A 16,247-nucleotide genomic window follows, 5' to 3' on the forward strand; every position below is an offset into this window, starting at 1 on the left:
CTGTACATGAGTTGGCTTTAAGCAAGCGTGCTATCTGTTCATTTAATATTAACAAATTGAAATGAATTATTTTAATGCCAATTAACTTGTAACTGTCCCTTATTAATAGTGATTTAGATGGATACTTCTTGGAAGTAAGAATGGTAGGCTCTAGGAAACGTGCCTGGAATACAGAACAATTGGACAGCCAGTTTTTTATTTTTAAGTGATGGTGAGATGTTATTACTGTTTTATATCAGTTCTATATGGCTCTGCAGCTCAAAGATTCCTATCTAACCAATCACATTATTACATTCAAAGTGTTGGGGGTGGGCCCTACCTGCTATTGCCCCATCATTCATTAGATGAATTTAACTGTACATTAGAAGTAGGCATTTTAAATATACTTCTCCCGTCCCCTATCTTCTGTTGCATTTTCTACGCTCCATGGATTCCCTCTCAAAATACAGGCAATCGCTTTAATTTCAATTAGAAATATCCTACCCAATCAACTTACAGCAGAATCTGCCAATGTAAAACCAAAACAACAACACACACACACACAAACTCTATGCAAGAGACAGGTTGCATTGTGAATGTGTGCCTGGGGGAGGGTTTTTGTTTTATTTTACTTTTTTGTAACCTTCGCTTGCAATTCTAATAGATCCGGGTGAGTTTTTTTCTTTTTAAATAGCTACTCTTAGGCCCTCCACATGCAAGCTTTATTTCCAGAAAAAGTCGTGACCGTGTTTCGCAGTGTCTCCGACGACTCCCTCTTCCCCACCCCCTCCACCCCACTTTTGAGAGATGTCACAAAGTTTGCGGGTCCTCTCGCTTACTTCAGTTCCTCCTCGCACCCTACCCCCCCACCACCACCACGCGCGCACATGCAGGAACAGCTACCCAACCCTGCGCATCTATTTTCATTGCAAAAAGTAATTGCAAACTTCATCAGCTAAATTAAGATGAAACGGTGTATTATGGCTGGGTACTTAATGGCACCGAGATTCACTTTCGGAAGGAGAGAGAGAATGTGGAGATTTAGAGGGGGAGGAGGAGGGAGGGAGATGCTCCTATAGGAGACAAACCCGCTCTGAAGATGCAACAGACGGAATAAATATGGACTCACCTTTAGCTTCCCGATAGATATTCCAGCAGGATGTAGATGGGGAGGAGATATGATTGCGTCCATTTCTCGCAGCCCAGAGAGAGATCAGTTGCAGAAGCGCCATCTCTCTCTCTCTCTCTCTCTCTCTCTCTCTCTCTCTCTCTCTCATCCCTCTTGTGTGTTTGCCCAGAGAGAGACTGAAAGTTACAAATTGCTGCCATTAGCTCATCAAACAGTACCTCCCCCCCACCCCTTAGTGAACCTTGGCCATTGGCCAAGCGCCCGTCACGTGGCTCCCAATGTATCGAATTTCAGCTGGCTTTCTTGTCTCAGCCAACATTCTCTGCGCCCCCCCCCCACGCAAAGGGCTTCTAGCCCCCACCCCACCCCCGCCTCCTTGGGAAGTGCGCGGTGAGGGTGGGGGTGAGGGTAGGGAAATGTCCAATTTGACATGGTGAAAGCAGGTCCAAAGGTGTGGGGGGGACGCCGAGCTGGGCGAAAGGGGCAGGGAAGCCCATTAAGGCAGGATGACGGATCGCCCCTTCCTAGAGCTGGTGTGTGGGGCAGGGGGCAGTGGCTACTTCACGGGGACACTCTCTGGAAGGCAGCGACTGCCGGAGAGGCAGCGCTGCTGCTACTCTGGGGACAGAGGCGAGGAGATGGGGCGGGATCTCCCAGGGGGACCTTCTCCTCCCCACTCCCCAGCCAGCCAGCCCCATCACTCCTCTCGCATGCCTCGCCCATCCCATGATTACCTCTGGGCTGGGCCCAGTCCGCCCGCCGTAGGTAGATCCGGAGTGACTTCTTCCCCTTCCAGCTGCAATCCAAACTCCCTCGGTGCTCCCTACCCACCTAGCTATGGGGACAGAGACTTCCCCGCCCCTTCTTCTTCCTCCTCTTCCTCGGTGTACCCAACTTGTTTCCCAGAAGGACATCCCTTCGGGGCTCGGCTGATGGACCTCCAATACTCAGGTAGCCAAGAGGATTTCCTCTTGGCTCAGTCCGTCAGCTCGGGAGATTATTGGAGAGCCCAAGGTGAGGGTCCGCCTCGGGAGGTTGGCGGAGAGATGGAAACTTTTGAATGGATGAAAGTTCAGAGGAATCCGCCCCGAAGAACAGGTGAGTTGTTGGCGAGCAGAGCCCGCTTGGATCTAATTGGATGAGTAGCTGGCGCGCGCGCAACATCACCGGATACTCCAGGTACCTCAAATTGGTAATAGAAAGTCATCTATCACGCGCGGAGATGTCTGTATCCATTGGGCGTCTGATTTCTAAGCAGCTCACGTTTGGCGATTGTAATAACTTATTCTCACGGCTAATGCGAAGGCGATTTAGCATTCTCGGAGCATAAGAATTTGAGGCAGAGCCAAAAAGAGGGAGAGAGAGAGAGAGAGAGATCCTTAAATCAAAAATACACAGCGTTTTGTTGTGATTTTTTTTGTTGTATGTTCGTTTTGGCTTTAAACGGGGGTCTTAGGTCTCACTTTGAAAGGATAACGCGAGGGGTAATTTTCCTTCAAGTTACCCTCTCAGAGAGAATTTTTAACCCTTTACTGTTCAGAATGGGTGCTCTCAAGCAAGCATTTGGTTAGGAATCGACCTTCTGGCGATCATGAAAACGCTGGCAATTTATTGTTTCAAAATAATATTTGTATTTTGGTTTTTTTAAATGTCCAGTTTTTTGTTCTGAATGTGATAGATAGATGTAAAAAAATAAATAATAAAAATATACATCTACCAAAGTAGAGGCGGAAACTTTGTAACGACCTTTCCAAAGTGCTTTTGCCATTATATCGGATTAAAATCCGATAGCAACAAACCTACTGATTGAAGTACCGGCAGCGCTCCATGGATACTTACGGGTTTCGACTGCAGCTAAAGTTAAACTTCTTGGCAACCCTCCCCCCCCCAAAAAGGAGTTAGTCCCAAATAAATGTGTTTAAGATATCGGAATGTTAAATGTAGCACAATTTTGACCTTCCTTCCGACACACGAAATCGTGGGAGAAGGAACCATGCAGATATTACCAGAAACGATCAATTTATCTCTCCTAGCCGCCACCCCCCCCCCTTTAAGCCAAGTTGGTTCAGTTCAATCTGTCAGCGCTACACCATCCACGCCTGGCGAACTTTATCCTCCCCGACACAAATACATTTAAAAACAGGTGAAATTGTCTCTTGACGAGGAGATGCGAGTTCTAGGTTCTTTTGACACGGCCGTTGCCAGCAGATCTTAACACGCACGTGACCTCTTGATGCATGTGTGAATTTTGTGTATAGTGCTGGTTTGTTGCCAAATGTCAGGCTAGTCCTCATGGATTTGGGGGGCGTGGGGAGAAATTTCTGAAAGTATGCTGAACTTCCAAACAACAGGTTGGGATTCGAAGCAACATCTTTCACGGTCTATGTGGGATCCTCACGCCCCTTTCTTTCTATGGGATCACCAGGGCCTGAAAGTTTCTAAAGTCAACCAGAGTTACAACGTGCTGGATGGATTTTTTTTTATTTAATATAGCTGTTGCTGCCAACGGGAATCTGGAGAGCTGAGCGTTCTTGTTGCTGTTTTGTGATGGGCTTGTTTGTTTGTTCTTCGACTAATTTGTCCTTTCTGCGGTTATTTTGTCTTTGGGGTGGGTGGGTAATAGAATTTATACACACACTCAGACATTCCCTCTGGGAGGGAGAAGACAAGAGAAGAAGTATGTCCCCAAAATGAAACAGAACCACGGTAGACAGTCTCGTCCCTTCGGAGGCGGTAGGCTCGGCAGTAGGACTCTCCCAGCCCCAAACCGGGATCAGTTGTTAAGCCCTTGAACGGGAAAAGGCTTAAGGAAAAGATTAAGGAATCATTAACCAAACTGGACAATGTACGACATCTCCCACCCATCAAAGAGGACGCCCGCCCGCATTCCGACCTGGGAGACCAAACTTCCTCCAACTCCAAAGCGGAGAGCAATTGGATACTTTGATAGGCGCGCGTCTTGGTCATCTCCCTTTCGCCGTAAACGGCGCGCGTAAAGGGAGCCCCGGAAGCCAGAAATCGGAGAGAAACGGGCTACAGATTTCAGTGCCCCTGCACCCAGAAAGATTTTGGTGTGCGAACTTCTTAATGATGCATATAATGCACACACACACACACACACACACACACACACAGAGAGAGAGAGAGAGAGAGAGAGAGAGAGAGAGAGAGAGAGAGAGAGAGAGAGAGAGAGAGAGAGAGAGAATGGAACCATTTTCTTTCCCGAACTACTATACTTTCTTTCGTTGCACCTTGTGAAATTTATTACGGAGAATTCCATGTGCTCCTGAATATAATTCGATCCCAAAAGATCCGACTCTTCCTCTCCCTTTTCTCCTCCCGTGGGGCAATAAGATCAAGTTGCTTCGCGATTGGCTGTAGGGTTTACATGTTCACTTGCTTGTTTTATAGGGTGTTGCTTTTAATGTCAAAATTAGGAATATTTATTGTTTCTAAAACCATTACGAGGACATAGGGACAAAAACGTCATTTTCTATAGCTCTTTTGGGGGGTGAGGCTCAAAAAAAAAAAAAGGAGAGAAAGAAATTTGTGTCGAAATTTTCTAAAGCTGGTTTACACTGCGAAGTCCGAAGTTCCTCCAAGTTTTAGGGAAAGCGGGGGAGGTCGCCACGATCCGTTGCCTTTCCAGATCTGTCACCCTCCGAGATGCGATCTCTATTCGGAGCTTCCTATATTCCTGATAGTAGAGAGATCTCGGCGGGGGGAAATATTGTCTCTGTTTCAAAGCAGAGGAGGACTTCAGTTTCAAGGAACTGGTGGTCCCCCGTATCTGTATAATACGCTTTTAATATAATTATATATACATAAACACACATATATGCATGCATACCAACAAACGCACACCTTTTGTTTGTTGTTGCCTTTAACAATATAAACACTTTCCCCGTTGTTTATCATGGAAACGGGGGAAGGGAAACAAAGACAATTGAAAAGTGTGGAGGGCGTATAATTTTTAATATAGGCTGAGACCTGATCCAAAAAACTGGCACATCTTTATGGTGCCAGCGTGTTTATTTGTGTTTAATATGATTCTTTTTTTAAAAAAAACAACCCGGTGCATTCGCTTGTTTCCAAGCTTGGGAAAGTAAGTCGCGCTAAGGAGATTCTTTTCTTCTTGTTATTTTTCTGAAAAAAATAATAATAAAAATGGCAGGTTTATTTGTTTTTTAAGCTTAGGTTTTGCAAGGATAGGAAAGCCTGCCTTTGGCTGGCACAGAGGTTTGGGAATGTCTGCGATGGAAGTGGGGGGGGGAATTAAATACAGGCGCTCGAGAATCTACCCACTTATTTGGAAGAAGTCGAATTCCTGTTCCGTCTCTGCAATTTACAAAGCTGTATAAGACAGAATGGGGCGGGGCGGGGCCAGGGAAAAATATGTTTCGTTTCCTTTCAAAGCGAAGGGCATTTTCTTCTAAAAATAATCCAGATCTTTAAACATTGCCCTCTGCTCTGGCCCGCCACATCTATCAAAACTCTGTCCCCTTTCAAGTGAGTTCGTCCTTTCAAACCTTGGTTAACAGTTCTGTTGGCTCCTTCTGCCCAAGGCAGCTGAAGTTTAGCTCACATCCATTCCACACCTCCGCCCACAAGAGGAAAAGGCAAGTACGCTTTTGTTTTGTTAAAAACAAAACAAAACAGCCCACCAAGCTGAAGAGACGCTTCCTTGGCTTTAGAACCGGGATGAGTTATGGTTATGGCACTGAGAGAGTTAATTGCTCCTGTTAGGGCAGCGATCCTGGTGTGTAGGAAGCAAGATACCCTGTTTCTCATATTTTAAGACATACCCATAAAATAAGACATAGCAGGATTTTTAAGCATTCAAGGAATATAAGCCATACCCCGAAAATAAGACATAATGATAGGCGCAGCAGCAATGCCGGCCGCGGCAGGAGGAGGAGGAAAAAAATAAGACATCCCTTGAAAATAAGCCATAGTGTGTTTTTTTGAGGAAAAAATAAATATAAGACATGTCTTATAATATGAGAAACACGGTAGGTAGCAAACACCGTTCAACTCTTGGGGGGGGGGGAGTATGCCCACACACCATCCTGCCCAATTCTTTCACTCAAGAACACCCTTCCAAACCTTCCAGATAGTATGGACTAAAAATCCCATTAAACTCAGCCACCACCGCCAGTGGTCAGAGGTTATGGGAAGTGTAGTTTGGCAACATCTTGGGGGCACCAAGTTGGGGAAGGCAGCCCTGGAACAGTCCTCCTCCTCTTCCTTCATTACATTTCTATAGCACCCTTCATTTGAGGATCACAGGGTGGTTTACAGTATAAAAGCAAAAAAATGCACAACATAATAACAAATAAAACAATTCCCCCCAACACACAGTTTAGAAGGCCATAGGTTGATTAATTAGCCAAAGGCCTGGGAGAAAAGAAATATTTTTGCCTGGTGCCTAAAAATGTATGTACGTAATGAAGGTGCCAGGTGAGGCCACCCTGGGGAGAGCATTCCCCAGATAAGGCCATTTTTGTGATGCCACCCTCAGGAGCTTTTGAAGAGGCACATGAAGAAGGGCTCAGATGATGATCGCAGGGTCCAGGTCAATTAAGATGGGGAGAGCCAACCCTGGAGGTACTGAAGTGTTATGATATTGAGATTATTTATTTGTTTATTAAAGTTATATACCTGCCTTCCATCTGGAAAGATCCTGTTGTGTTCCTCTGAAGATGTGCTTTTCTCGCCACCGTGCATTGGTTGCTTCTCTTTAGAGTGCATGACTTTGGCATCTTCAGTGGAAGCTAGCCCATTAGAGCTCAGCCTACTCTCATCCAGTCCCCACCTGCCTGCCTGCCTGCTTGCCTTCTTACTTACCTCCCTCCTCCTGGCCTTGCAGAATTCAGCAGGGAGGACAACTCTAGAATTAATCGAGTTGTCATTGGCTACCTGCCATTGGCTCTGGTTCCACTATTGTTGGGCTCCCCACCTTCCATCCCACCAGTCCCAACAGGGACCAGTCAACGCTGGGTATGCTTTGCGCTAACTCCCTCTCTCTCACCACAGCATTTAATTCTTTGAGACTCTCCAGGAAGTATGAAGCACAGGGGGGGGGGGGACTGAGACAGTGTCAACAGGAAGAATGAGAGTGACTTGATGGTGAAAGAAGGATGAATGGGGAAGCTTTGGTCCTTCATATGCTCTTGGTCTCCAGCTCCCATCTGCTCCCACCAGCGTGGCTGATGGCTAGCAGGTGTGCCAACTTGAATAAAATATTGTGGGGGGCCCAGGTAAGCCCTGCCCCACATAATCGATCACATGACACAGTGCACACACACCCATTTGAATGGGAATGTCCATCAACTTTGAGGGAGCCTCCCTCCCTCCAATATTTCATTGTGGGGGCCGGAGCCTCCACGGCCCCTAGGAGTTGGCTCCTATGATGGCCAGGGATGATGGGAGTTGGAGTCTAGCAACCCCCAGAGGACCATAACTTCCTCACCCCAGTAGAAAACTTCACACTACATTTTTCTAAAGTGTCATAAGGGCATCTTGAAATATGCAAAGTACCAGTAATATATATGTAAATATGCCACCAATACATGTTGGCAAATGCCTCAGTGAACCGTGATCAGCTGCTGTGGTTGTGTGTAGAATGGGACACAGGAAGAGGAGAGAGCAATATCAGAATTGTCGGGGATGGGGAATGGGACTTGAATATCCAAGCCAGCGTCCCTTCTTATCCCAGATTTCTAACCTTCTCTGAAGACTTGCGTATACAAGAAGCCTAGACAACACTTGATTTCTAATTTTCTGAACAGATTCTAGTCATTTCCCTGAAATGTGTGGTGTTTGCAGTGATGGGAAGTTTCAATCTGTGCTGCTTGATCTACAGTGGCTCATTCGCTCCTGGAAATTGTTGCTAGATGCATGAAGCGATGGGCATGTGTAGAACGGACTCCAACCAAGGTTTCAGGCCAGGGGGAAAGGCACAGTCCTGAATGAGCGGGCACCGGCAATGGCTGTGGAAGCCTGTGCTATGGATTGCCTTTCAGGAGAGGAGGGTAGGTATGAACCAAACCACATAGCCTGTCTTGGAGGAAAAATGGCTGAGCACAGTTTGCATAATGGGTTTTCCTGATTAGCTTTGGAGATGCACCAGGAACTTGGGCGAGAGAGTATTGCTTCCGCCACCCCACCCTGCTACTCCTTTGAACACCTCCAGTTATGACCTCAAGGCACAGCCAGTCCAGGCCTGCCCACATAGCAAGTTGCCCCAACAGTCATTGAAAATGTTGCAAGCTTTCTGCACTGCAGATTCTTCAGGTGTTCAGGGCAAAAGCCATTTAAAAACCGGATCTTATCATACATCCAGACTGATTAGTATCTGGTCAAACTGGCTCTTAAATTTTTTTAATGCCATTTAATTTAGATATATAATTAAGTTATCTTTATCTGGTTTTTTTAAAGTTCTCTTGATCTTATCCATTCTTAATTATGATGGTTCTATGCACTCTTGTGTGTTTATGTTTTTAATGATGCTGGCTTTATGTATATTTGTCTTTCATTCGACTGTGGGTTTTAGCTGTGTTTTCTTTCCAGTTTTATTTGTATGCCACATGGAGAGCTTTTTCATAAAGTGGTTTAGAAATATTCTAAATAAAGGGGGGGGGCAGAATCAAGCCATAGTGGGGGGTTTTTGGAGTAGAAAATGGACTGGTCAAATAATAGCAGCAATAATAAACAAAATGATCATACGATTACAAACTATTGAAAGATCAAATGATGGCTGATCCCTTTTTAGATAAATTATTTTAGTTTATTTTTTAAAAAAATTAATTTTGATGATGTAATGCAATAATTTTTGTGCTGGTCGGTGATTTGATTTGAAACTAAGTGGTCTACTCTGAGTAAAACTTAGTTGAATACCACTCACAAACAGTACTCTGAGTGATGCTCCCTTCTTTTCATCCTTAGTGAAGTTACATGATACGACAGCAGACAGGACAACTCCCCACTCATCTCCCAGAACCAGCTTCACCACCAAGCAGCTGACAGAGCTGGAGAAGGAATTCCACTTCAACAAATACCTGAGCCGAGCCCGCCGGGTGGAAATTGCCTCGGCCTTATTTCTCAATGAATCCCAAGTGAAAATCTGGTTCCAGAACCGCAGGATGAAGCAGAAGAAAAGAGAGAGAGAAGGCCAACTGTGGGGAGCTGCTGCTGGCCATGGTGGGCGGGGCTCTTCCTCTTCCGACAAATCAGATCTTGCCTCTCCAGCATCCTCCCCTAGCAGGAGCAACGAGGACACCATCACTCCACCTCTTTGACTGGGAAAGAAAAGAAAGAGGCATTCGTTGAGCCTCTTGGCATTCTTGTATAAGTCCCCAAGTCCCCTTTCAAGGGACATAAGGGATCTTCGCAGACAGGATAGGGAAGGACATCCGTGTTCCCCTGTGTCACAAGTATGAAAAACAGCACATTGGGCTGTCAGGTGAAATTCAGTAGGGATGTGTGCGTAATCAGTCTATTTTTTACTGGTGAAAATCCAAAATAATTTATATACTCTGATGTTCAGATGAATGGAAGGGTTCTTTTGCAGAGAGTTGTGCCAACATACAGTTACACAAGAAACCCAGGAAATGCATTAACAAGGCATTTTCGGGCACAGAAATTCTGGGCATACACAATCGCACACTTCCATCTTTTTTAAAAAAAATCACATTCTCCTCTCAGGTCATCGCCCTCCACATTCCTGTTACCTAGCAGCGCAACCCTACCTAATCAGAATAAGTGGGTACCATCTGAGTTTGATGGGACTTACGGTACTTCCAGGTCAGTTATATGGGACTTACTTCTGAGTAGATAGGCATAGGGTTGCACCAGCACACAGAAAGATCTTTTAAGGGACTGGATTCTTCATTACCAGCTCTGATTTAGATACCTAGATGGCCCTTGTCGTCTTGTGTCTTCTGTACAGTTTAGTTTCATATCTAATAGTCTATGCAGTTTGATGATGCTTCTTACCAAATTTCTGTTGCTTGCAGGACTCTAAATGGAGGGTAGAATACTCGTCCTTGGAGGCAATTGGAGGCTTGGGCTTCATTAACCTTTTCCCATTAATGTTTAGTAGCATATTTATTGATAAATATTCTAGCAGCACACCATGGAGCGCTTAGGATACCTCTTCATAGGAACTTCTCCAGCCAGGGGGGCCAACTTGCATAAGATATTCTAGCAGGGGGCATGTAAGACTCACCCCACATAATTGTGGCGCATGCACACCATTTGAATGGCAATGCACACCAAATATTTTATTGCCCCCCCCCGAAGGGACCTTGGTCCCCTGGGAGTTGGCTCCTGTGTCTACATCAACTGAATGACACAGGTGTTGACCCTGTTAGCCTTATTGTATGCATTTTCACTGAGGCCAGTTTCACTTAAGGGACCAATTGGTGGAGTTTTAGAACAGGGTCCATAAGTCACTTCATGGGATTGACTCAGAAGCAAAACACTTTGGGGGGGACTTTCCTTGTTACAATATTGGCTTACTGAAGGTAACTCAGATAGACCCATCCCCAAGACCACTCTGACCCACCAGTATGCCCCCCCTCTGTTACCTTTTTTACATATGTCCCCACATTTGTGAAACACCAAGATTCACCTCTAAGCAGGAGGGTATTCAATAGATCAGGGGTGGGCAACTCCCAAGAGACAGATCTACTCACAGAGTTAAAAACTGGCAGTGATCTACCCCCTTTTTGGGGGTTCAGGTCAAAGTTGTTGAGCTTTTTTAGGGAAGAGGAAGGGCTGGTTTTTAGGGGTTCAGATCAAAGTAGTTGAACTATTTTTATGGAGGAGGAAAGCCCCGTTTTTTGAGGGTACAGGGCAAAAATGTTGAGCTTCTTTGGGGGGAGCCAGTGATCTACCAGTGATCTACCACAGACATCCAGTGCTCTACCGGTAGATCACGATCTACCTGTTGGGCATGCCTGCAATAGATAAACGGCAAAGTCCTTTGCATGTGGTTCCTTTCACAAGGAAGTGTCAGCTGCTTGATCTCAAAACTGTTTGCTCATACCAAGGCAAGAATTTCTCCCAATTTGCCGAGTATAAAACAACTTCCTCATTAAACAGAGAGGAAGAGAAACATTCACAGACTGGTTGCAAAATACAACAGTGATGGTAATTGTGCTATAAATAGCGCTGGCAGAACAAGGAGCAGTCATTGCCTTAGGAATGAGGAGTGTGTAGCGGCAAAGATTTTGAAAAGATAGTTTTGCAAGTGAGCTGTGGCTTAATTTGCCTTAATATGGAATATCATTCAGGCTGCAATCCTTAGCATGGCATGTATGAGTGGAAGTGAGTTTCATGCAAAGGTCTTGCTCTGCCAGGATCTTCCTCACAGTATGCACCCCATGGCGGAGAGGACATCTGTCCTCCTTTGCTATCAAGCAGCCAACAAACTTGCAGAGGAGTAGGATAAGATTGTGTTGAAGTCCACGTTTATGGAATTCTTTGTTTCAGCCATAAATGGTTAACAGTCTCCAACAGCATAACAACGATCAAATTACAAACATGCTCTCAGAGGCCATTCCTGCACTGGGGAGCAATGGCCATTTCATTAGCTTAAAGTAAGGATTGGATTCGGAAGAAGGGAAAGAAGCAAGATGTTCTTCAGCGTCTGCTGGGAAGGAAAAGGGATATGTATACAGTGGTGCCTCGCAAGACGAATTTAATTCGTTCTGTGAGTCAGTTCGTTTAGCGAAAAATTCGTCTTGCGAATCCCATAGGAATGCATTTATTTATTTGCCCATAGGAATGCATTAATTGAATTTCACTGCATCCCTATGGGAAACCGCGATTCGCTAGATGAATTTTTCACAAAACCCATTCGTCTAGCAAAAAATTCGTCTAGCAGGGCATTCATCTAGCGAGGTACCACTGTATTTTGAACAGGGCACACAATCCATGCTGCTTTTCAGAGCAATCATCTTCAATATTTTCCAAACCTGGAACCCAGCTTTAAGCCAAACATGCACTTGGGGGGTCTATTGCTTATGGCTTTTTTTGCCATCTATTTCTATGTTGGCACTGCTGCTCTTGCAACTCATCTTAGATCAGTCCACATGCCACAATAATGGGTGTCGACCCACCAGTTGACCAATGCTCTAGAGTAAGGGTAGCCAATATGGACTATAACTCCCCTCAGCCCTGGTCATTGGCCATGCTGGCTGATGCTGATGGGAGCCTTCCTATGCGCAGAACAAAATTTGGGCCTTATCCCTGCAATCTTAGAGCAGAAAAACACAGGTTGTCCACCGAGAAGGGCTGGGTGTGTGTGGAGCTCTGCATTTTCATAAGCTTATAGAAGTTAATAAAGCTATTACAAAATATCTACCTCTAAATTTGCCTGGACTATCAGAAGGATGACACGGGTTTATTAAGTATTTATTATTTGTGAGCACTGTTGGCATTGGCGTTTGATTGAGGGGGGGATACCAGATGGAGAAATTAAAATCTTGCTTTGATCAGTACTCTGCATGCTTGGCTTATTACACTTTTTCTCCACATTTCCTCTGAGGAGTTCAGAGCTGCTTATGAACAGTTCCTAGATGGTTTTTATAGGGTATGTAAGACAGGTGCTTAGCCTTAGCAGGAGAACTGCATCATGTGACTTCAGACTGCATCATGTGACTTCAGACCATTAAAATACAGATAGGAATGGAGGCTGTGCACATACTAGCACATGCTATATATTTAAAGCACATTTGAAGCACAATCTTTCTCTCAAAGAATTATGGGCACCAGGGCCAGCCCACCCATGAGGTGGGCTGAGGCAACTGCTTTGGGTGGCAGAACCCCAAAAGGTGGAACCCCAGAGGGAAAATCTGGAAATATGGCAACCCATATCGGAAGTCTAGTTTTTGACAAACTTGGGCTCAACTTCAAGTCACCCAGCTCTACCTCTCTTTCAAATCAGAACCAGTGAAGGTGGTGAAGGTCCGGTGTGAGTGCCTGGAGGCGGTTGGAGGATGGATGGTGGCTAACAGATTGAGGTTGAATCCTGACAGGACAAAAGTACTGTTTTGGGGGGACAGGAGGTGGGCGGGTGTGAGGGAATTCCTGGTCCCGAATGGGGTAACTGTGCCCCTGAAGGACCAGGTGCGCAGCCTGGGTGTCATTTTGGACTCACAGCTGTCCATGGAGGTGCAGGTCAATTCTGTGTCCAGGGCAGCTTTTTACCAGCTCCATCTGGTATGCAGACTGTCTTGCCAGAGTGGTGCATGCTCTAGTTATCTCCCGCTTGGATTACTGCAATGCGCTCTATGTGGGGCTACCTTTGAAGGTGACCCGGAAACTACAACTAATCCAGAATGCAGCAGCTAGACTGGTGACTGGGAGCGGCCGCAGAGACCACATAACACCGGTCTTAAAAGACCTACATTGGCTCCCAGTACATTTCCGGGCACAATTCAAGGTGTTGGTGCTGACCTTTAAAGCTCTAAATGGCCCCGGTCCAGTATACCTGAAGGAGCGTCTCCACCCCCATCGTTCTGCCCGGACACTGAGGTCCAGTGCCGAGGGCCTTCTGGTGGTTCCCTCATTGCGAGAGGCTGAGTTACAGGGAACCAGGCAGAAGGCCTTCTCGGTAGTGGCACCCACCCTATGGAACACCCTCCCACCAGATGTCAAAGAGAAAAACAACTAGAAGACATCTGAAGGCAGTCTTGTTTAGGGAAGCTTTTAATGTTTGATCCACTATTGTATTTTAACATTTTGTTGGAAGCCGCCCAGAGTGGCTGGGGAAACCCAGCCTGATGGGTGGGGTATAAATAATAAATTATTATTATTATTAAGTTCCACTTTTTGAAATATGGCAACCTGAGCCGCCACGCACCCAAGTAAGTGTGGCTTCAGCAGTGGGGCAAGGCCTTCCCATTTTGCCTCAGGTGGTGATACAGGACACACTACCCCTGCTTGACACTGTAGTTTATCCCTCACAGAGTTACAGTGCTCAACAACCCTTATCAAACTACAGTGCCCAGAATTCTTTGAGGGTTGGGAGACATGTGCTTTAAAAGTACAGTGTGCGTGCGCAGCTGAGAAGATAAATATTGGATGTTGATATTGTTTGGTAGGCCAACTGTGCTAGGAGGAATATGATCATGGAAACTGTAATCCATAAAACATTCACTCGTTAAAAACTCCCTTGATGTCAACAAAAGTATTCAAGTGAAAGTGGTTTGTGAGCTGCAGCCTTTGGAAGTGTTGTTGTTTTGCTGATATCAGCAAACGAGGCAGCAATAGTGGGTTTTTTTTGGGGGGGGAACCCTCTATCTATTTCACACTCTCAAAAAACAAGTCATCATTTGATGAAAGATTGACAGAGCTGTTCAAATTTTCTGGTCTTGTCAGAAAACAAACAAGGAACCAAGGGAAACAAACAGAACACCAACCCATGCCTGAATCTGAAATGAATATTGCAGATGAAATCATGTTGCTGAATGTTTGTTTGCCTTGTTCCAGGGTTCAGACTTTCAGAGAATTTGGATCTGGGGAGTAGAGACCACTGGGTATTAGGGATCGAGGAGAAAATCACTTCTGTTCACATTTTGCTTAGAAACCATCCAAGATGCATATCTCAAAACAATAAGTGAACTGAAACACAGCTATTCCTGGAAATTGGTACGTCTCTGAATTTCACAATGCAGTTTTCCAACCATTGTGTACAAATATGTGCATGTTAGGGGAAACTTTGCCTAAAAATGCATAGAAAATAAGAACATAAAATGCAGTATGTTAGGGGAAATTGTCTTTATTAAGCAGAATTTCATATAAAAATGTGTGTGTTAGAAGAAAAATGCACTAAAATGTCAAACAATTCTTGTGAGGACTTTATTTAAAAAGAAAATGACAGGCTGTTGTGGAAATGTGAGGAAATGGCCTTAGGACTGAAGAAATGAGAAACAATGAAGAATCAAAATTGGCAGTTTCACCCATCGCTATTGGCTAAGATCCCCATGTGATTTAGAACACTGCATCATCATGGTACAGGAGGAACCTCTATCAGTAGAGGAGAGCATGCACACGCACACACACACACACAGGTTCAGAAGATACCCAACTCAGCATGGGCAATAAAGGAAAGGTGATGTTCCAGAAGGAGACTGGCTTGTCAGCATGTTCTTACCCAGGGGTCCCCAGACTTACCTGTCCTTCGGCCGGTGCCTTGAGCGCCGAATTGTGTGGTGGGCCGGAGAATGCACCCATAAACGTGTGCACATGCGATTTCCAGTGCACTTCCAGGTCACCAGAGCGGTGGAAATAGCTTGTGCACATGCACCAACGTCATTTCTGGTGCACTTCCAGGTTGCTGGAACACCAGAAATAACTTGTGCACATGCGCAGGGGCCTCCTCCGACCCGGAAGTGCACCGGAAATGACGCTTGCGCATGCGCACAAGCTATTTCCAATGCTCCGGCAACCAGGAAGTGGGCAGCTGCGCCGCACCGATAAGAGCGGGCAGCGGTGGCGGGCGGCGGGGTCACCAGGGGTTGCCGGGGGCCGGATAAATGAGCCTTGCAGGCTGTATCCGGCCCCCAGGCCGTAGTCTGGGGACCGCTGTTCTTACCCTTCCTTGTTCACCCGAGCAAACACCTGAAGAGGGCTCCTGTTGTTCTTGCACAGAGGATCATAGGAGACATCAGTTGATGCTGGCGGTGATGAGAGTGATTTTCCATTTCATGTAGCACTGAAGCCTCTACCCTTGCCTCATATTCCTCAACAAACCTTACAACCTGCATGACATCTCATTGTTATTTCCCCTACATTGCACATGGCGGGGGCAGGGATGAAGATGGTGCATACCTTCTAACATTTCTCCAATGAAAATAGGAATGTCCTGTTCAACAACAACAACAACAACAACAACAACAATTTATTTATACCCTACCCATCTGACTGGGCTGCCCCAGCTACTCTGGGTGGCTTACAACATATATAAAAACATTATAAAACATGAAACATACAAAACTTCCCTAAACTGGGATGCCTTCAGGTGTCTTCTAAAGGTGGCATAGTTAGTTTTCTCCTTGGCTTGGGTGTGTGTGTGTGTCTCATAACTCTATACCCTCCAACATTTCTCCGATGAAAGTAGGGGCATCCT

At 45.6% G+C, this 16,247-nt stretch overlaps 1 protein-coding gene across 1 annotated transcript; it reads left to right on the forward strand.

Annotated features, from left to right (window-relative positions):
* The first annotated feature begins 1,614 nt into the window (after positions 1-1,614).
* On the forward strand, positions 1,615-13,055 carry LOC118081528 (homeobox protein Hox-A1-like). The gene is made up of 2 exons (XM_035108021.2): positions 1,615-2,206; positions 9,056-13,055. The coding sequence occupies exons 1-2, from the start codon at positions 1,615-1,617 to the stop codon at positions 9,406-9,408; spliced, it is 945 nt and encodes a 314-aa protein (XP_034963912.1). The 3' UTR covers positions 9,409-13,055.
* The last annotated feature ends 3,192 nt before the right edge of the window (positions 13,056-16,247 follow it).

Source organism: Zootoca vivipara, chromosome 2, assembly GCF_963506605.1.
Source record: "Zootoca vivipara chromosome 2, rZooViv1.1, whole genome shotgun sequence".
In the NCBI taxonomy this organism is placed as follows: domain Eukaryota; kingdom Metazoa; phylum Chordata; class Lepidosauria; order Squamata; family Lacertidae; genus Zootoca; species Zootoca vivipara.

Bases quoted from the DNA above. Each gene is read 5' to 3' on its own strand.
- LOC118081528 (XM_035108021.2), top strand. From the start codon at position 1,615: ATGACGGATCGCCCCTTCCTAGAGCTGGTGTGTGGGGCAGGGGGCAGT. The intron at 2,207-9,055 runs GTGAGTTGTTGG...TTTCATCCTTAG, and splicing joins GAATCCGCCCCGAAGAACAG to TGAAGTTACATGATACGACA.